Consider the following 22664-nt stretch of genomic DNA (forward strand, 5'->3'; position numbering starts at 1 on the left):
TTCTGTCCCACTAGGTACATTCTGGGACCTTAAGTAGTACCTGAGGAAGTGAAGAACCCTACCAATGAATGAGATTGAATTTCCTATGATAGGAGGCTCAGCACAAAGTGAAGTTGTTTAGAATAAATTTCAGGCTTAGTACAATGGTACCATTTATAAAAGTGCTTGATTGGGCAATGATCAATGCATAGCATAAAATGAGAAAAAAAATTATATATAGAACATGAGAACTAGAAGTGACTTCTATGTTCATCTAGTTTAGACTCTTCAGTTTTAGATTATGAAACCAATGTTTAAGATATTTAAAAGAACTTGTTCCAAGTTGATGGCCTAAAGCCAGTGCAGAGCTGAGAAAGTGGGTTATCATCCTACTGTGCATTTTCCTTTCAATCTCATCGTTTGAGAAATTCAGATATATTTGTAGCAATTAAAATTAAAATACATTATTATTTCATCATAACCATGAGTAGCCCTTATCAAAATAAAATCTCTTACTTTTGAAATGAAATAAGGACATCAGAACTACAAATAATATCTAGCTGCAATAGTGGAGGTAAAAAAAAAAAAAAGAACCATGGCTATGGGAATGTTCTAGTTTTTTCCCATTATACAAATTGTGAGGAAAATGATGAGCTACATTATCAACAGCTAAAGTAGTTGCTATTGTAGTTTCTGAGAATGAAACACCTAAAGCATCTTCACTGTAGATATGAGTGTATAAGTGTATGAATAGGCAGACACACACAGAGAAATCTGTCAGTTATCAAACACTGTGGGGTTTTCTTTCTAGGAGTGTGCAAACCTACTTAAGAGTTAAAGAAGAAATTTTTGTATACCTTCTGATTGAGTCTTATTTTTTAAGAATCCTCCTGAAAAAGTGAAAGTGAAAGTCACTCATTCGCGTCCAGCTCTTTGCAATCCCATGGACTGTATAGTCCATGGAATTCTCCAGGCCAGAATACTGGAGTGGGTAGCCTTTCCCTTCTCCAGGGGATCTTCCCAACCCAGGGATCAAACCCAGGTCTCCTGCATTGCAGGCAGATTCTTTACCAGCTGAGCCACAAGGGAAGCCCAAGAATACTGGAGTGGGAGGCCTGTCCCTTCTCCAGTGGATCTGCCTTTGGCCCAGGAATCAAACCGCAGTCTCTTGCATTACCGGTGGATTCTTAACCAACTGAGTTATCAGGGAAGCCCCATATAATACTATTTCTAGTCTAATTTTTCCCATTATCAAATCTTTAATCTGTGTCTTTGTCATTCCTTGTAATTTTTTGCTCTTTGGAGGCAAAATGCTGATTGAGTTTCACTTCTTATTTTCCTCTGGACATTGGTGCCAGAGAACACAATTATCTGCTGCAGAATTTCCTTCTAGCTGAATGAGAAGCCTATACCAGGATGAGTACAACAATGAGAAGACCTAAGTAATCTGGGTGTTCATTCATCAATGCATCGGTGGCTGTCCCTGGGTTGCTGTGAATTCAGACCCTTCTCTAGGCAAATTCAAAGGGCAGCACAATGCCCACAAGGTGGAAGACTGTCCTTTGAATGCTGCATCACAGGGTTTGGCCTGGCATGTCTGCCCTTATTCAGCCATCTGTTCATAGGTTTCCATAAGAGTCTCTCTGCCAGCAGGGCCCATGGCGGATGAGGATAAACAGCAGCACCATCAGGACACCAGACACCAGGCAAAAGATGATGGCAAGGATGATCCTTAGAACTGTGAGAAAATAGGAAGAACATTAGTGTAAAATAAAGGATTGGGAAAACATTAAGACCATAAAATTAATGTATCAGGAAAACAGGAAGATTACACATCAGTGTTGGTTTCTGCCTTCATTTAAAATGTCAGTGAAATTTCTAAAGCAGCCATGAAACAGTATATTTCATATAGCATAGTAAGATGAAAAAAGCACCAGACTAAGAGTCAGGAAATGACCTATGTTCCAGTTCCAGTATGACCTTTGACATTTGGGCCTCAGTTCTTGTGGGCTACAGTCCATGGAGTCACAAAGAGTCGGACACAACTGAGTGACTGAGCACACACATATTCTTCCATGATAAAGTGAGGGTAATTGACTCTGAAGTGTTTCCAAAGTTCTCCTTCAGCAATAACTTCATGCATTTTTTGCACATTTTTCTACAGTTAAAATTAGTTGTTCATGGTGTCAGGGTCAAAGGCATTCTGAATACTCAACTGCGATCATTAATTGGGCCTAAAAGAAATAGAATATCAACTTTTGGACTCTGAATTTGATTTTCAGTAAATATCTTTTAAAGAGGAAACCTTGAGCACATACTGAGTATGGTAAGCATTTTTAGGATAACTAAATCACTGCAGATGGTGATTGCAGCCATGAAGTTAAAAGACGCTTATTCCTTGGAAGGAAAGTTATGACCAACCTAGACAGCATATTCAAAAGCAGAGACATTACTTTGTCAACAAAGGTCCGTCTAGTCAAGGCTATGGTTTTTCCAGTGGTCATGTATGGATGTGAGAGTTGGACCATTAAGAAAGCTGAGCCCTAAAGAATTGATGCTTTTGAATGGTGGTGTTGGAGAAGACTCTTGAGAGTCCCTTGGACTGCAAGGAGATCCAACCAGTCCATCCTAAAGGAAATCAGTCCTGGATGTTCATTGGAAGGACTGATGTTGAAGCTGAAACTCCAATCCTTTGGCCACCTGATGCAAAGAGCTGACTCATTTGAAAAGACTCTGGTACTGGGGGGGAAGATTGAGGGCAGGAGGAGAAGGGAGCAATAGAGGGTGAGATGGTTGGATGGCATCACTGACTCAATGGACATGAGTTTGGGTAGGCTCTGAGAGTTGATGAAGGACAGGGAGGCCTGGCGTGCTGCAGTTTATAAGGTTGCAAAGAGTTGGACATGACTGAGCGACTGAACTGAACTGATGCTATTATTATTTTGTATGCTTATTTACACATGTCCCTTTGATAGCTGACCAGTCATAAAGCAGATATACATAGTTTTTTTTTTTTCATGAGATGCTGTTCATTATTTCATCTGGAAAGCTATCTTCTCAGCCAACAATACCCTAGTCCTGGGTACCTAGGCCTGGTGTGCTACAGTCATGGGGTCGTGAAGAGTCAGACACGACTAAGAGAGTGAACTGCCTGACTGATTCACTATCGACTTCCAAATTTTAATCTTCCCCAAATTCAAGGTTTATATATCCAACTGTGTATTCAACACATTAACTGGGACATCTAATAGTCATTTCAGTCTCAACAAGTCCAAACCTGAACTGCTAGTCCCATACTCCCCATGATCTCCCTCACTAAGTGTGTTGTTCCCACAGCCCTCCCCACCTCAGTCGATGAAAAGTTCCTACTTCTAAAGTCTCAGTCCCCAAATCTTGGAGTCTCCTTTGACTCCTCCCTTTCTCTCACATCCTATACTGAATATGTCAGGAAATCCTGTTGTCCTACCAACAACTCTATCTGCAAACCAGTGATCTCTTCCTTTCTCAGCCACCATTCTGTTTTGAGCCACCAACATTTTTGTGGGATAAGTACCTCCAACTTCTTCCTAGCTTCTATCCTTTCTCACCTGCAATCTGTTTCTAACACAGAAGCCAAATGGCTTCAAGTCAAATCATGCCACTCCACTACTTACAGTCTGCAAAGAATGCTTATCTCACTCAGAATGAAAGTCAAAATCCTGATGATAATAGTTTACAAGGCTCTGTATTAGCCTCTTGGATTTTTTCTCCTACACTCTTCCTTTACTTACTCTCTTTTGGCCACACATGCCTTTTTGTTGCTCAAACATTCCTGGCATTCTCCCCTTTACCTCCTTTGCTATAGTTTTAGCATTGCCTAGACACTCTTCCTGGAGAAGGAAATGGCACCCCACTCCAGTACTCTTGCCTGGAAAATTCCATGGATGGAGGAGCCTGGTGGGCTGCAGTCCATAGGGTTGCTAAGAGTCGGACACAACTGAGCAACTTGACTTTTACTTTCATGCATTGGAGAAGGAAATGGCAACCCACTCCAGTGTTCTTGCCTGGAGAATCCCAGGGATGGGGGAGCCTGGTGGGCTGCTGTCTATGGGGTTGCACAGAGTCGGACATGACTGAAGTGACTTAGCAGCAGCAGCCACTCTTCTCTGGAAAAGGTCAGTTTTCATTCCAATCCCAAAGAAAGGGAATGCCAAAGAATGCTCAAACTACCGCACAATTGCATTCATCTCACACACTAGTAAAGTGATGCTCAAAATTCTCCAAGCCAGGCTTCAGCAATACGTGAGCCATGAACTTCCAGATGTTCAAGCTGGTTTTAGAAAAGGCAGAGGAACCAGAGATCAAATTGCCAACATTCACTGGATCATAGAAAAAGCAAGAGAGCTCCAGCAAAACATTTATTTCTGCTTTATTGACTATGCCAAAGCCTTTGACTGTGTGGATCACAATAAACTATGGAAAATTCTGAGAGAGATGGGAATACCAGATCACCTGACCTGCCTCTTGAGAAACCTGTATGCAGGTCAGGAAGCAACAGTTAGAACTGGGCATAGAACAACAGACTGGTTCCAGATAGGAAAAGGAGTACATCAAGGCTGTATATTGTTACCCTGCTTATTTAACTTCTATGCAGAGTACATCATGAGAAACACTGGGCTGGAGGAAGCACAAGCTGGAATCAAGATTGCCAGGAGAAATATCAATAACCTCAGATATGCAGATGACACCATCCTTATGGCTGAAAGTGGAGAAGAACTAAAGAGCTTCTCGATGAAAGTAAAAGAGGAAAGTGAAAAAGTTGCCTTAAAGCTCAACATTCAGAAAACTAAGATCATGGCATCCGGTCCCATCAATTCATGGCAAATAGATGGGGAAACAGTGAAAATAGTGGCTGACTTTATTTTTCTGGGCTCCAAAATCATTGCAGATGGTGATTGCAGCCATGAAATTAAAAACGCTTACTCCTTGGAAGGAAAGTTATGACCAATCTAGACAACATATCAAAAAGCAGAGACATTTTTTGCCAACAAAGGTCCATCTAGTTAAGGCTATGGTTTTTCCAGTGGTCATGTATGGATGTGAGAGTTAGACTGTAAAGAAAACTGAGTGCCGAAGAATTGATGCTTTTGAACTATGGTGTTGGAGAAGACTCTTGAGAGTCCCTTGGACTGCAAGGAGATCCAACCAGTCCATCCTAAAGGAGATCAGTCCCGGGTGTTCATTGGAAGGACTGATGTTGAATCTGAAACTCCAATCCTTTGGCCACCTGATGGGAAGAGCTGACTCATTTGAGAAGACCCTGATGTTGGGAAAGATTGAAGGCAGGAGGGTAAGGGAACGATGGAGGATGAGATGGTTGGATGGCATCACCGACTCACTGGACACGAGTTTGGGTAAACTTCGGGAGTTGATGATGGACAAGGAGGCCTGGCATGCTGCAGTTCATGGAGTCCCAAGGTGTTGGACACGACTAAGTGACTGAACTGAACTGAAGACACTCTTCTCACAAATTCCTGTACCAGGTAATTCCATCACTTTCCTTGCTTAGATCTTATCTTCTCAATGAAGACTTTCTGTTTAAAAATGCAACCTATATGTCTTCTCCCCACACCCATCCCCACTTGTCACCTGTGATCCTCACCTTCCAAAGTACTTATTTACTATGTTTATTATTCATTATCCATCTCTCTTTCCTTCTAACAGAATGTATGCATCATAAGGTCAAGAACCTCTGTCTTTTTTGTTCATGAATGTGTCCCAAACACTTAGAACAGTATCTGTCACATAGCAGGAGCTCAATTAACATTTTTAAATTAATTTTTTTTTATACCTATGGCTGACTCATGTTGAGGTTGGACAGAAAACAACAAAATTCTATAAAGCAATTATCCTTTAATAAAAATAAATTACTCAATTAATATTTATTAAAGGAACTAATGATCTAGAACTCATATATCTTCTCAACTCTTATTTCAGTATTTTTTTCTCACGGTGTCAGAATGCCTCTTAGTATCATAAGAAAGTGAATATTAATCAAATTAAATCTTGGTGGACCAGTGCCATTAGCACTGCAGATGGAGTTAAAGTTGGAGGAAACTAAACAGACTTGAAGAAGAAAGGAAAGGACTAAATGAAAATGAGGGAAGAAGGCAGAGGCTAACAATTCTTTAAAATTAATGTCCATGACTCACTTTCTGTATTTGGAAATTTATTTTCAATTTTTTTGGCCATGTTGTCATATACTTTCCCAGTCTTTCCCCTTCCTTTGTTCCTTCCTAGATATGCAGTGAGTACACACCAAATGCCAGGCCAGCTGTGTGTCGGGTTCTGGGGTTCCAACATCCTTGCTCTTGAGGAGATCAATATCTAATGAGAGAACTAGATAATCATGAGATTGCGTAGTAGTAAAATAGAGGTGTAAAGATAATGCCATTTGAACAGAGAGAAAGTTGAGATTATCACAAAGTGTTCTACTTGGAAGAGATAGAATTTGGAAAGTCTTCTGAAAAAAATGATAAGATTTGACTTGGACTTTGAGGTAAACAGAATTTTGTCATGAGACATAATGAACTGCATGAGAGTGTCTTTGGGAAATAGGGGTTGCATGTGACTGGAATGTAGGTTGTGGTGAGTTGAGGCCAGATATGTAGGTTGAGGCTCAGGTTTTACTAGTTCTAGTTTGTCATGAGGCAAATGGAAATTATCAGCAATTATTACACATTGAAGTGACATTGCCTAATTTGTCCTTTTAAAAAAAAGAAAAACTGGAAAAAGGAAGATGGTGGAAATATTCTCAGCCTGATAGCTATTAAAATGCCTTTGATAAGATACTGAGCATTGGATACAGCACTGGAAGTGTGGCCCTGACAATGCAGATGAGGGAATTCAAGAGATACTTCTAAAGAATAATTGACAGACTCTATGATGGACTAAATATACTGGTAAAGTGGACATTGTGGTCTAGGCCATCCTATGAGTTCTAGGTTGGATAAATAAGATAATTAGGCTGCAAAGTGAGACTGAAAGCACACTGGAAAGGATCCATTTGGAGTAGAGGAGATAATAAAATTTGTTTCAAATGTAGGATTGAGGTGGATTATTATCCTGGTAGAGATGATCAGTAGGCAACTGGAAAAAAAAAAAAACAGGTCTAAAAGTCTATATATAGATATGAAAATAAGGACGGTAGAAGAAGATAGAGTCTTCAGTAACTCTGGTTCATGGTGACTATGGAAAGAGGAAACCAAGGACAGATCCCTGAACACCATCGTTTCGGGGGCTGGTGGAAGTTACCAATCCAGTAGAAACTCAACAAAAAGTCTGAGAACAAAGAGAAGACTAAGGAGAGGTTTTTTCTCTCTCTCTCTTGCTTTCCTTCTCCCTCATGTTTATTTTTTAAAGTATACATTCCTTTGTACTATAAAGGATTTTGTGAGTTTGACAGAGTAATGTTCTAGAATCTGAGAAAAGACAGTGGTTACTTATATCTTCCTGCGAAGAGGTCTAGTGCCGGTAATGACTGCTAAATGGGGACACATGAAAGCTGCTGAAGGCAGTGTGAATTGGTACTTAGTTCAGTTCAGTTCAGTCACTCAGTCCTGTCCGACTCTTTGCCACCCCATGAATCGCAGCACGCCAGGCCTCCCTGTCCATCATCAACTTCCAGAGTTTACCCAAATTCATGTCCATCGAGTTGGTGATGCCATCCAGCCACCTCATCCTCTGTTATCCCCTTCTCCTCCTGCCCCCAATCCCTCCCAGCATCAGGGTCTTTTCCAATGAGTCAACTCTCCGCATGAGGTGGCCAGCCAAAATATTGGAGTTTCAGCTTCAGCATCAGTCCTTCCAATGAACACCCAGGACTGATCTCCTTTTGAGAACTATTCAGGCAGTGTGTATCAAAAACTTCTTCCTGGTGCCATAAATCCCCAAGTCCTGTCTACTCTACTTCTTTTCTGCCTTTGAATATTTTTGCTTTTCTCGTTCACATGGACTAGTTTTTTTTTTTTTTTTTTTGTGGGGGTGGGGGGAGTATTATTTCAACAGCCTCCCGACTGTTCTTCTCTCAGAACCAGTTTTCTTAAATCTACTTTCCCCACTGGAACCAAAGAGATTTGTCTAAAGCAAGAGTCACATCATCTGTCTTCTGGATAAAACACTTTAATGACCAGAGTTAGTTAACTTGACCTACAAGACACTTAATACCTGCTTCTCCAGCATGTGAAGATTGAAAAGATTGTACTCTCACCAGACACACTTTTTCAATTCCTAAAATGCTCCTAATCCTAACCTTCTTGGCCTTTATACATTTCCCCTGTTCATCTATAACATTCTCTTTTCTCCTCCTCTCCACTTATTTGGTTAATTCCTTGTTTCCTTCAGATTTTTGTTTAAACATCTCTCTCTTGGAAAAGATTTCTCTGATAACTTAGACTTCAGATAATTGCCTCTGCTATATGTTTTTATAGTTACTTGTGTGTTCTTCATTACAGTACTCACCATGCTTAATTGTTCGAGACTGTTGAATTCTCCTGTCTCTTTGTCCTCCTTGCCTGCCTCCCCACATCTATGTCAAAGTTTACAAGACACATAGGGAAAAATTCTCTGGTCTTACTGTTGTTTCCTTAGCAAACTTACTGACGGCTACCTAGGCACATATCAAGTACATAATAGGTACTGAATAAATATCTATTGTTTGCTTAATGTTCATAAACTTTGACCCATCAATGCTATTTTGGGGTATTTGTCCAAAGAGAATAGTTCACTAGAGAGTGTGCAAGGAAAGGGAAGAGATATAGTAGAAATATGATGTTGGAGAGTGCTTTAGGCTTGAACCCTACTACTCATGGCATATTCTTTTCTGAGGTTTGAATTTTTAGCCTGTAAAATGGAGATATGTGATTCTGATAGGAAATTTTCAAAAAGAGGCCACTGAATTAGGCATGAGTTCATTCAGTTCAGTCACTCAGTTGTGTCCAACTTGCAACCCCATGGACTGCAGCCCGCCAGGCTTTCTTGTCCATTACCAACTCCCGAAGCTTGCTCAAACTAATGTCCATCAAGTCAGTGATGCCATCCAACCATCTCATTCTCTGTCATCCCCTTCTCCTGCTGCCTTCAATCTTTCCCAACATCAGGGTCTTTTACAAGGAGTCAGTTCTTCACATCAGGTGGCCAAAGGATTGGAGTTTCAGCTTCATCATCAGTACTTCCAAGGAAAACCCAGAACTGATCTCCTTTAGGATGGACTGGCTGGATCTCCTTGCAGTCCAAGGGACTCTCAAGAATCTTCTCCAACACCATAGTTTAAAAGCATCAATTCTTTGGCACTCAGCTTTCTTAATGGTCCAACTCTCATATCCATACATGGCTACTAGAAAAACAATAGCTTTGACTAGACGGACATTTTTTGGCAAAGTAATGTCTCTGCTCTTTGATATGCTGTCTAGGTTGGTCATAACTTTTCTTCCAAGGAGCAAGCATCTTTTAATTTCATGGCTGCACTCACCATCTGCAGTGATTTTGGAGCCCAAGAAAATAAAGTCTCTCGCTGTTTCCATTGTTTCCTCGTCTATTTGCCATGAAGTGATGGGACCAGACGCCATGATTTTAGTTGTTTGAATGCTGAATTTTAAGCCTTCTTTTTCACTTCCCTCTTTCACTTTCATCAAGAAGATCTTTAGTTCTTTGCTTTCTGCCATAAGGGTGGTGTCATCTGTGTTTCTGAGGTTATTGATATTTCTCCTGGCAATCTTGATTCCAGCTTCATCCAACCCAGCATTTTGCATGATGTACTCTGCTTGTAAGTTAAATAAGCAGGGTGACAATATACATCCTTGACGTACTCCTTTTCCTATTTGGAACCAGTCTGTTGTTCCATGTCCAGTTCTAACTGTTGCTTTTTGACCTGCATACAGATTTCTCAGGAGGCAGGTCATGTGGTCTGGTATTCCCATCTCTTGAAGAATTTCCCACAGCTTGTTGTGATCCACAGTCAAAGGCTTTGGCGTAGTCAATAAAGTGAAAGTAGATGTTTTTCTGGAATTCTCTTGCTTTTTCTCTGATCCAACAGATGTTAGCAATTTGATCTCTGGTTCCTCTGCCTTTTCTTTTCTGCTTGAACATCTGGAAGTTCTTGATTCACATAGTGTTGAAGCTGGGCTTGGAGAATTTTGAGCATTACTCTGCTAGCATGTGAGATGACTGCAGTTGTGTGGTAGTGTGAACATTCTTTGACATTATCTTTGTTTGAGATTGGATTGAAAACTGACCTTTTCCAGTCCTATGGCCACTGCTGAGTTTTCCAAATTGGCTAGCATATTGAGTACAACACTTTCACAGCATCATCTTTTAGGACTTGAAATAACTCAGCCAGAATTCCATCACCTCCACTAGCTTTGTTTGTAGTGATTCTTCCTAAGGCCCATTCGACTTCACATTCCAGAATGTCTGGCTCTAGATGAGTGATAAAACCTTCATGTTATCTAGGTCATTAAGATCTGTTTTGTATAGTTCTTCTGTGTATTCTTGCCACCTCTTCTTAATATTTCTGCTTCTGCTAGTTCCATATAGTTTCTGTCCTTTATTGTGCCCATCTTTGCATTTAGTATTCCCTTGGAACACTAATTTTCTTGAAAAGATCTCTAGTCTTTCTCATTCTTTTGTTTTCCTTTAATTCTTTTCATTGACCACTGGAGAAGGCTTTCTTATCTCTCCTTGCTAGTTTTTGGAATTCTGCATTCAGATAGGTATTTCTTTCCTTTTCTCCTTTGCCTTTAGCTTCTCTTCTTTTCTCAGCTATTTGTAAGGCCTCCTCAGACAACCATTTTGCCTGTTTGCATTACCTTTTCTTGAGGATGGCCTTGATCACCGTCTCCTGTACAATGTCACAAATCTATGTTTATATTTCTTCAGGCACTCTATCAGATATAATTCCTTGAATCTATTTGTAATTTCCTCTGTATAATTATAAGGAATTTGATTTAGGTCATATCTGAATGTCTAGTGTTTTCCCTGCTTTCTTCAATTTGTCTGAATTTTGCAATAAGGAGTTTATGATCTGAACCACAGTCATGAATTAGGCATGAATGACTTTCAACAAAGAAATGAAGGAAGACTAATAGAATTTTACAAAATAGTTCAGGAGTGAGAGGGAGTGAAGGAAATAGAGTTATAGGTGGAAATTACTAGTTTGAGAAAATTGGGATTGGAGAGCGTGATATGGAGAAGGTCCTTGATGGTGCTCTTGATAGAAAAAGGGACAGAGCCAGAGCAGAGGAAGAAAATGAAGCTAAGAGTTTCATGGAGGTCCAAGGGGACTGTAGGAGTGAGATGATATATTTGAGGAGAGGAGTTAGGTTGCTCAAGGAGGAACATGTTTTCCTGAAGGACAGTACGAAAGGCAGGTTAAAGCTACTGAGATATTTTGAGGCAGTGACAGGAGAACATGAGAGTTTTCAGTGGTTTATTTTGTTATTTTTATGACATCTCATGAGAATTAGAGAAGCAGAGATGGAATTAGAAGTTTGATAAAATCAATAAGACCTTCCTGTAGAAAATAGGAAAAGAGTCCAGGAAGGATGAATACATTTATCATTGTAGCATTGAAAGATACAGCTGAGGTTAGACTAGAAATATCAACGTTCATAGTTTGAAATGGTGACAGTTGGTTTCGTTCAGCTCCATTCAGCAAATCAGAATGCAGAAACTGTGTGGTTGGTTTGACCTAGGCGTGTGTATTGGTGAGGTGGGCAGGGTATGGGTAAGGCCATTTTTATGACTGTCAGAATTGCCTAGATTGAGGACAGGAGTGGAGTGATGAGTGAGCTGGGATTTACCAATGCACGTTCCCAATGTCATTAATAAATGATAAGACATGTCTTAAGAAACTGATGATGATGACAAGGATGAGAAAAAGGTATGGTGATCACACAGTCTCATCTCTGGGGGAGGAGGGGTGCTGGAAGGCATATCATTGAACAAGGACTCTAAATAGCACTGGGGAAACAGGAGAATGTTCCAGCATAGGTGACTATGCTGGAAACAGAGGCTAAAGACACAGACACAGTGGTATAAATATATGAACATATAGTCAATGAGTGGGTCTTTACAGTGCAGTTACATTCAAGGCTCATTCATAGCTTCTCTCCCCTTTTTACTGAACAACTGATATCCAGACTATTGACATCTAGGCCCAGACATATGGAAATCAGGCTAGGTATGGAAGGTGGAACATTTATTCAATTAGCAAATGTTGGTTAAAGGCACCAGGTTCTAAACATTGCTTACTGACTGAAGGTTCAAGGAGGATTAAGGTAGGCCCCTGCCTGCAAGAAACTCATGACTGAATCTTGGAGATGTGTCTATGTGCTACAGATTCTCAACTTGACAAAGCTTATGAGGGGAAACTAAAACTTTCTACCAGTAAATCTCTTTCTATCAGATAACTGGAGTTGGAGGTTGAGGTGGGGTTGGGAGAGTGCTAGGAAGGAGAGCCCAAGTGTATTAGTAAGATTTTGGAATTAAGCATTTTCAAAAAAATTTTTATTATTTTCAAGTAACATAATATGGAACTTAGACTTACTATGAGTTTCCCAGAAAAGGCTCTGATTAATCTAGTTGATATGACAATGAAGTTAATTGGGTCTACTAGCACTAGTGAAAACACTACTCATAGGAATAAATAGAATTTCATAGATGGAAATACTCTAAGGAGTAGGCTTGTCAGGCATTCTGTACACACAATATATGTCCTATTGATGGTTTTGTACTGCTTCCTCTACTGGCTTTATCAGGGCATTGTTAATGTCTTTGAATTTAGCTTTTTTAAAAAAATGATAAGAATTTAGTAGTTAGGGTTATTTATCAAATTTATCTAGGTATCCTGTACTTTTATTTGCTAAATTTGAAGGTCCTTGTAAAGAGTCATTCAACTCCTACAACCTTCCAAGTGGGCACCCACCCCAATGGACACTTTCATCCCAGAGATTTCCCAACATTGAACACTATCTTCCTGAAATGTTTACCTGCTGCCCCTCACATCACTCTTTGAGACCATATAGAACAAACTGAATCCTTTTTCCTTAAAGTAGTTCAAATATTGAATTCACTTTGTTGGAGACCACCTCATGCTACAAACTTTTTATGAGTTAAAACCAGTGGTGTTCTGCTAAACTGGATTAAAAAAAAAAAAAACCCAAAACAAAAAAACAAAACTCCAAATTGTGGTAAACATTGACTTCTCTGGTGGAAATACTCCCACATGACACCATGACCAATTTCAAATAGCCAGAGTGAAGTCACTGAGCTCAAAGTGGGAAAGTGAGACATATAACTTTCTACTCTTGAGATCTGTGTGAGCTAACTCCAGCACACCAATCCCTACATTTTCTCTTTATTAACATGTTTTGCTGCTTAACTCTGTCTCACTCTACTTGGATATGGGTTTGCTGATGTTTATGTTTTAAGGAAAATAATTCTACAGATGTACTGTAGGTAGATTTGATAAGAAGAGGTGACAGACAGTTGTGGAAAATGAAGAGAGATAATCTGATAACTCCCAGGGTAACAGGTATTGCTGCCAGTCAAGATAGAAAGAGTAGGTTCAGGGAAGAAAGGTAAATAACTTATGTATTCATGGGCAAATATTTATTGAGAGTCCCTTGGACTGCAAGGAGATCCAACCAGTCCATTCTGAAGGAGATCAACCCTGGGATTTCTTTGGAAGGAATGATGCTAAAGCTAAAGCTCCAGTACTTTGGCCACCTCATGTGAAGAGTTGACTCATTGGAAAAGACTGATGCTGGGAGGGACTGGGGGCAGGAGGAGAAGGGGATGACCGAGGATGAGATGGCTGGATGGCATCACTGACTCGATGGACGTGAGTCTGAGTGAACTCCAGGAGATGGTGATGGACAGGGAGGCCTGGCGTGCTGCAATTCATGGGGTCGCAAAGAGTCGGACACGACTGAGCAACTGAACTGAACTGAACTGAATCCATGTCAAGCACAGTCACTTCTGGTTGCTGAGGACCAATACATGAGAAAATACCACAAATAAAAATCCTTGCTCTTGTGGGGATGACATTTTATCTCATTAAAATTGGCCCCTTGAAGGAAACCTATGGCAATCTGTTTGGATCCTCAATCAAGTAACTCCACTATCCTTTCCAACTTAAAGCAACTAGTACGTTTGATAAGGGCTTTTTTAGCCCTTATATGACTCTTGAGAAATCTGTATGCAGGTCAGGAAGCAACAGTTAGAACTGGACATGGAACAACAGACTGGTTCCAAATAGGAAAAGGAGTATGTCAAGGCTGTATATTGTCACCCTGCTTATTTAACTTATATGCAGAGTACATCATGAGAAACGCTGGACTGGAAGAAACACAAGCTGGAATCAAGATTGCTGGGAGAAATATCAATAACCTCAGATATGCAGATGACATCACCCTTATGGCAGAAAGTGGAGAGGAGCTAAAGAGCCTCTTGATGAGAGTGAAAGAGGAGAGTGAAAAAGTTGGCTTAAAGCTCAATATTCAGAAAACGAAGATCATGGCATCCAGTCCCATCACTTCATGGGAAATAGGTGGGGAAACAGTGGAAACAATGTCAGACTTTATTTTTTTGGGCTCCAAAATCACTGCAGATGGTGATAGCAGCCATGAAATTAAAAGACGCTTACTCCTTGGAAGAAAAGATATGACCAACCTAGACAGCATATTCAAAAGCAGAGACATTACTTTGCCAACTAAGGTCCACCTAGTCAAGGCTATGGTTTTTCTGGTAGTCCTGTATGGAATTGATGCTTTTGAACTGTGGTGTTGGGGAAGACTCTTGAGAGTCCCTTGGACTGCAAGGAGATCCAACCAGTCCATTCTGAAGGAGATCAGCCCTGGGATTTCTTTGGAAGGAATGATGCTAAAGCTGAAACTCCAATACTTTGGCTACCTCATGCAAAGATTTGACTCATTGGAAAAGACTCTGATGCTGGGAGGGATTGGGGGCAGGAGGAGAAGGGGACAACAGAGGATGAGATGGCTGGATGACATCCCTGACTCGATGGACGTGAGTCTGAGTGAACTCTGGGAGTTGGTGATGGACAGGGAGGCCTGGCGTGTTGCGATTCATGGGGTCGCAAAGAGTCGGACACGACTGAGTGACTGAACTGAACTGAACTGAACCACATCAGTAGAAGAAACCTCCATCCAAACTGAGTCCATATGCTCTCAGCATTTTGTAGGGAGCCCTCCCTGGCACTCCTTTCAGCCTCTTTCCCTCCAAATCCAGGGTTGTTCCCATTGCAACTCTTGGAGTCTTTAGGCATAACCTTTGCTGCTCTGTATAATAAGCATTTCTCTACTTCTCTACTACATTGTAAATTTTCCCAGGTTGTTTCCTTAGACAGTTCCATCTTAAATAGATGAAGCAGAGCCACCCACCAGTTTAGGCTTTATCTGAAGTAGCAAAGTCCAAACTAAATACACTTTCAATTTAGAACATTAATTTAAACCAGCCAAGTCATTTTACTTTATATTAATATTTTACTCCTCATCACATTATAATTAAACCATACAACAAAAATAGAGCCTCTAAAATCTGTTCCTCAGGAATTTTATTCTAAGTAAAAACACACACACTTTTTAAAGACACCATTTTATGACCCAGAGAGATGTTATGGGGAGGGAGGTGGGAGGGGGGTTCATGTTTGGGAACGCATGTAAGAATTAAAGATTTTAAAATTTAAAAAATAAAAAACTAAAAAAAAAAATTAAAAAAAATAAAGACACCATTTTAAAAGTAATGCTTTTGAATTTCCTAAAATGACTTTACTCATTATTTTACATTTGGCTTACATGCGTGAAGGAGAAAGGATATTTGAATGATGGCCCCAAGGCCAAGAAAAGAAATAATACAAATAAACACATCATTTGACATCTTGTGTCAGTCAATCATCCCACGACCAACTAGGAGAGGGAATGGCTTTAACTCTAGACTCTGGCATCCAGTTGAAACCATCTCAAGAAACTGTTTCATCTTTATTTGTGCTGGTAAAGTAGTATGGTGTTTTCTAGATGTGTTGCATCTGCGCATTGCAAATCTACGGGACTCTAAACAGTGTTATTTGAATATGATTTCTTCTTTTATAGTAAGTGGTTTCTGCAGGACCTGAGAGTTTGCTCAGGTTTTCTGAAGATACCAGAATTAAAGCCTTACATATTCCTCTTATCCTCAGAACAAATATTACACCTATACTTTCAACATTCCAGTAAGTTTCCCCCCCAACCCCACGCCCGGGAGGTATGCAGAACATTCTTACATTTCTAACTTTGTTCCAGTTTTGAAGTAGGTGATAGATGGGCCCCTGTGTCTGGAGCCACGTTAGGCATTACTGACAAAATGGAGGCATGGCCCCAACTCCGTCTCTTTGTCCTGCAGGCACGGACACAGGATGAAGGAATTAGGCCTTGTGATTCTGACTTGTTTTTTCCTCTCCTCGGCTGAGTTTACTGAAAAGAATATTAAGGCGCTTATTGTTCTTGAGAGGAGCAGAGAAGGCACAAAGACTTCTGTAGCTGTGCTCAGAGAATAATTCATAAAGTTAATCATTGACATTTGTTCAAGGACTTTTGCAAAAGAGTGTTCCAGGGTGAGCACGTAGGCCACAGCTTGAGGCCATGGACGGGATTGCTATCTGAAGCCTATTTGTGAGCAAAGTGTTTATGGCAAAGGAGTTTGTTGAATTTAGGTCTTCAGTTCAGTTCAGTTGCTCAGCCGTGTCCGACTCTTTGCAACCCCATAAATCGCAGCACGCCAGGCCTCCCTGTCCATCACCAACTCCCAGAGTTCACTCAGATTAACGTCCATCGAGTCCGTGATGCCATCCAGCCATCTCATCCCCTGTCATTCCCTTCTCCTCCTGCCCTCAATCACTCCCAGCATCAGAGTCTTTTCCAATGAGTCAACTCTTCGCATGAGGTGGCCAAAGTACTGGAGTATCAGGTTTAGCATCATTCCTTCCAAAGAAATCCCAGGGCTGATCTCCTTCAGAATGGACTGGTCGGATCTCCTTGCAGTCCAAGGGACTCTCAAGAGTCTTCTCCAACACCACAGTTCAAAAGCATCAGTTCTTCGGCGCTCAGCCTTCTTCACAGTCCAACTCTCACATCCATACATGACCACTGGAAAAACCATAGCCTTGACTAGATGGAACTTTGTTGGCTTTTGAATATGCTATCTAGGTTGCTCATAACTTTTCTTCCAAGGAGTAAGCGTCTTTTAATTTCATGGCTGCTATCACCATCTGCAGTGATTTTGGAGCCCCCCAAAATAAAGTCTGACACTGTTTCCACTGTTTCCCCATGTATTTGCCATGAAGTGATGGGACCAGATGCCATAAACTTAGTTTTCTGAATGTTGAGCTTTAAGCCAGCTTTTTCACTCTCCTCTTTCACTTTCATCAAGAGGCTCTTTAGTTCCTCTTCACTTTCTGCCATAAGGGTGGTGTCATCTGCATATCTGAGGTTATTGATATTTCACCTGGCAATCTTGATTCCAGCTTGTGCTTCCTCCAGCCCAGGGTTTCTCATAATGTACTCTGCATATAAGTTAAATAAGCAGGGTGACAATATACAGCCTTGATTTACTCCTTTTCCTATTGGGAACCAGTCAGTTGTTCTATGTCCAGTTCTAACTGTTGCTTCCTAAACTGTATACAGGTTTCTCAAGACGCAGGTCAGGTGGTCTGGTATTCCCATCTCTTGAAGAATTTTCCACAGTTTATTGTGATCCACACAGTCAAAGGCTTTGGCATAGTCAATAAAGCAGAAATAGATGTTTTTCTGGAACTCTCTTGCTTTTTCCATGATTCAGCGGATGTTGGCAATTTGATCTCTGGTTCCTCTGCCTTTTCTAAAACCAGCTTGAACATCAGAAAGTTCACAGTTCATGTATTGCTGGAGCCTGGCTTGGAGAATTTTGAGCATCACTTGGCTAGCATGTGAGATGAGTGCAATTGTGCAGTAGTTTGAGCATTCTTTGGCATTGCCTTTCTTTGGGATTGGAATGAAAACTGACCTTTTCCAGTCCTGTGGCCATTGCTGAGTTTTCCAAACTTGCTGGCATATTGAGTGCAGCACTTTCACAGCATCATCTTTCAGGATTTGAAATAGCTTAACTGGAATGCCATCACCTCCAGTAGCTTTGTTCATAGTGATGCTTTCTAAGGCCCACTTGACTTCATATTCCAGGATGTCTGGCTCTAGATGAGTGATCACACCATCGTGATTATCTGGGTCGTGAAGATCTTTTTTGTACAGTTCTTCCATGTAGTCTTGCCACCTCTTCTTAATGTCTTCTGCTTCTGTTAGGTCCATACCATTTCTGTTCTTTATCAAGCCCATCTTTGCATGAAATGTTCCCTTGGTATCTCTAATTTTCTTGAAGAGATCTCTAGTCTTTCCCATTCTGTTGTTTTCCTCTATTTCTTTGCATTGATCACTGAAGAAGGCTTTCTTATCTCTTCTTGCTCTTCTTCGGAACTCTGCATTCAGATGCTTATATCTTTCCTTTTCTCCTTTGCTTTTCGCCTCTCTCCTTTTCACAGCTATTTGTAAGGCCTCCCCAGAGAGCCATTTTGCTTTTTTACATTTCTTTTCCATGGGGATGGTCTTGATCCCTGTCTCCTGTACAATGTCACGAACCTCATTCCATAGTTCATCAGGCACTCTATCTATCAGATCTAGGCCCTTAAATCTATTTCTCACTTCCACTGTATAATCATAAGGGATTTGATTTAGGTCATACCTGAATGCTCTAGAGGTTTTCCCTCCTTTCTTCAATTTAAGTCTGAATTTGGCAATAAGGAGTTCATGATCTGAGCCACAGTCAGCTCCTGGTCTTGTTTTTGTTGATTGTATAGAGCTTCTCCATCTCTGGCTGCAAAGAATATAATCAGTCTGATTTCAGTGTTGACCATTTGGTGATGTCCATGTGTAGAGTCTTCTCTTGAGTTGTTGGAAGAGGGTGTTTGCTATGACCAGTGCATTTTCTTGGGAAAACTCTATTAGTCTTTGTGCTGCTTCATTCCGCATTCCAAGGCCAAATTTGCCTGTTACTCCAGGTGTTTCTTGACTTCCTACTTTTGCATTCCAATCCCCTATAATGAAAAGGACATCTTTTTTGGGTGTTAGTTCTAAAAGGTCTTCTAGGTCTTCATAGAACTGTTCAACTTCAGCTTCTTCAGCATTACTGGTCGGGGCATAGACTTGGATTACTGTGATATTGAATAGTTTGCCTTGGAGACGAACAGAGATCATTCTGTCGTTTTTGAGATTGCATCCAAGTACTGCATTTTGGACTCTTTTGTTGACCATGATGGCTACTCCATTTCTTCTGAGGGATTCCTGCCTGCAGTAGTAGATACAATGGTCATCTGAGTTAAATTCACCCATTCCAGTCCATTTTAGTTTACTGATTCCTAGAATGTTGACGTTCATTCTTGCCAGCTCTTGTTTGACCACTTCCAATTTGCTTTAATTCATGGACCTGACATTCCAGGTTCCTATGCAATATTGCTCTTGACAGCATTGGACCTTGCTTCTATCACCAGTCACATCCGTAGCTGGGTATTGTTTTTGCTTTGGCTCCATCTTTTCATTCTTTCTGGAGTTATTTCTCCACTGATCTGCAGTAGCATATTGGGCACCTACTGACCTGGGGAGTTCTTCTTTCAGTATCCTATCATTTTGCCTTTTCATACTGTTCATGGTGTTCTCAAGGCAGGAATACTGAAGTGGTTTGCCATTCCCTTCTCCAGTGGACCACATTCTGTCAGACCTCTCCACCATGACATGCCACCATGGCAAAGGAGTTTGCTGAATTTAGGCCTTAGGAATAATTAAAATAGTTAGACGCTAAAGATTTAAGGAATGTTGTAATATTAGCATATTCTACTATAGCTTATAGAGATTAGGAACTTTAGAGATATTAATAGCTAGAAGCCATTTTTAAGAAATAGAAAGCTTAGGATACTAGAGGCAAACAGGACTTAGAAAGATAAGAATTGAGCTGAGGTTTGTGGTATGCAGTCCAGACTTAAGCACGAGTTACAATGTAATCACGAATTAAAGTAAATACTATTCTGAGAGCACCATGAACCAGAAACTCTGCTTGAAGGACAACAATGATTTATGGAGACAATAAATCTGGGTGAGGGGAAATTGAAAATGTCAAACCTCTGACCTAATGCTTTTGTTAAAGTATAAAAAGAATCTTAAGCTTGAAATAAAGTTACTCAGTCCAAGAAAATTGAGAGGCTGCATCATTTCTTGCCGACAGCACCCATCTCTTCAGGTTGATTCCCTGGCTTTGGAGCTGGACTCCAGCACCCCTGGGCTGGACAGGTGGTGTATGTCAAGTGGAATAAAATTTAAGTTTTTGTCTCACCTAAACACTCCAAGGACAAAGCTAGTGGCAGAAACTGAGCTCTGCTAACATAAAGATATAAGATGGCCACTCCTGAGGTCAAGGAAAATTTCCATGTCAGCACATGCTCACAAAGGCTCCTTGGGGGTCAAAAAAGGAAGGGTACCACACTATAAAAAGTTTGGACATATCCTCACAGGCTTCTGCAGTGGGATCCATCTTAGCAGAAAGTTACACATGCGTCTTGGGAAGAGTCCTAGGACTGGTCAGGTGTGAAAAAGAAACCCAACATAATTGGCCAAAGGTAAACAAAGACCCAGAAGATCTGTCTTATATAAGGGATTTAAGTCACCTCTTTACTGTGCTCCTCCTCATTAGAGAGGACTCCCACACCCTTTCTCTGTGGGTGTGTATTTCTGCCTGGCTTCTCACTTATACGAACTACTTCTCTGCGTGCTCTCCCATTGGTTGTGCTAATATAAACTTTGTACCTGTTTTTAAAATTTTCACCTCCTTGAAACATTCTTGCTTTCAAAGGAGGGGAAGAGCCTGGGAATTTCACCCCTTGCCTCTAGTTCCTGTTGGTCTAGTGGTTAGGATTCCTGGTTTTCATCCAGGCTACCGAGGTTCAATTCCTGGGCAAAAAACTAAGATTTCTCATCAGGACTGTTCACTACTGTTTCTCCAAGATCAGTCTGATGCTTGTTCCCTGAATTCCAAGTCTTTAATCCCACGTAAATGCTTTCTGCTTGATTACTGCTTCCTCGGTTTATATAGATTGACAAGGTTTATGGCAGGTAGAGGCAGGGCCCAGTGGAGAAATAGGAGTCTCCTGAAGATGAGGTCTCTGAAACATACAATTATCACCCAAACCCTATTTCCCTCAAAGATGGGGGTGAAGCCAGTTTATAATCTCAAAGCACCATCCATCTGGAAAAAAGATGTTCTGCCTTCTCTGCAGAGCTCTGCATTCACCCTAATTGATAATGTCCTCAGTACCTTTATGGTTGCTTATGGCACACTCCATGGACCAGTCTTGGGAGATAACGGGGGCAACCAGCTCAACAAACTTCGTCAAAGGGCAGCTGGGGGTGCAGCCAGGTAGCGTGAGGGGATGTGGTTCATATCGCGTCTCATTCCGATAGTACATCTCTACGAAGTATTCTCTGGTGGAGAAAGGTGGAAGGAATAGAGGGAAGAACTCTGTTAGATCTGTGCTATTGACCTGCCATTGAAATTCTTTCTACCTGGTCTGTACCATGTCAGTTGAAGGCCTAGTGGAAGAATTTATGGGAATGAGTAGATATTAGCCAGTTTAGCTGTGGGAAGAGGGGGATTGGGGTACATGGGCCTGATTGGGAGGGTGGAAATGGGAGAGCTGGTTTGTTAGATGACCAGGGGCATGTGATGTGGGACCTGGGATGCTGAGTTAGAGAAGGAGCTGAGACACAATGGTTGGGGGATTTAGGGTGATTTGGTGAAACTTCAGGTAAGAAGTAGGGCACAGGTGGGATGTTGGGGTTTCTTTCTCCTATTCTGTCCCTCTCATGCTTCTGATTTGCTCTGTCCTTTTCTCCTTTTTTCTCTCTCAGTATTTCTTTCAGTCTTACCCCTGAACGAATGTATCTTCCCTGTCCTTAACCAGGCCTGAAACATTAAAATGAATAATATATATAAGAAAAACTAACAGCATGGCATCCGGCCCCATCACTTCATGGCAAATAGAAGGGGAAAAAGTGGGAGCAGTGACAGATTTTCTCTTCTTGAGCTCTAAAATCACTGTGGATGGTGACTGCTGCCATGAAATCAGAAGATGATTACTTCTTGGAAGGAAAGCTATGACAAACCTAGACAGTATATTAAAAAGCAAAGACATCACTTTGCCATCAAAAGACCATATAGTCAAAGCTATAGTCTTTCCAGTAGTCATGTAAGGCAGAACGCCAAAGAATTGATGCTTTTGAACTGTGGTGCTGGAGAAGACTCTTGAGAGTCCCTTGGACTGAATGGAGATCAAACAGGTCAATCCTAAAGGAAATCAACCCTGAATATTCATTGGAAGGACTGGTGCTGAAGCTGAAGCTCCAATACTTTGGCCACCTGATGTGAAGAACTGACTAATTGGAAAAGACCCTGAAGCTGGGAAAGATTGAAGGTAGAAGGAAAAGAGGGTGACAGAGGATGAGATGGTTGGATGGCATCACCAATTCAATGGATATGAACTTGGGCAATCTCTGGGAGATAGTGAGGGACAGGGAGGC

The 22664-nt window shown here is 41.0% G+C and overlaps 1 protein-coding gene across 3 annotated transcripts in view; it reads right to left on the reverse strand.

Moving 5' to 3' along the window:
• The window catches only part of ACPP (acid phosphatase, prostate), a 57107-nt gene continuing 35739 nt past the window's right edge, over window positions 1297–22664 (reverse strand). Inside the window, exons 10-11 of one of the 3 annotated variants that reach the window (XM_005675609.3) lie at window positions 21403–21569; window positions 1297–1717 (exon numbers count right to left, since the gene is read on the reverse strand). In XM_005675609.3, coding sequence (XP_005675666.1) covers window positions 1599–1717; window positions 21403–21569 — 286 coding nt within the window. In that variant the 3' untranslated portion in view covers window positions 1297–1598. Of the gene's footprint in view, window positions 1718–19335; window positions 19387–21402; window positions 21570–22664 lie in introns of those variants that run through there. The other 2 variants (XM_018051351.1, XM_005675610.2) reach the window with 2 other exon arrangements.

Source organism: Capra hircus, chromosome 1, assembly GCF_001704415.2.
Source record: "Capra hircus breed San Clemente chromosome 1, ASM170441v1, whole genome shotgun sequence".
Taxonomy (NCBI): domain Eukaryota; kingdom Metazoa; phylum Chordata; class Mammalia; order Artiodactyla; family Bovidae; genus Capra; species Capra hircus.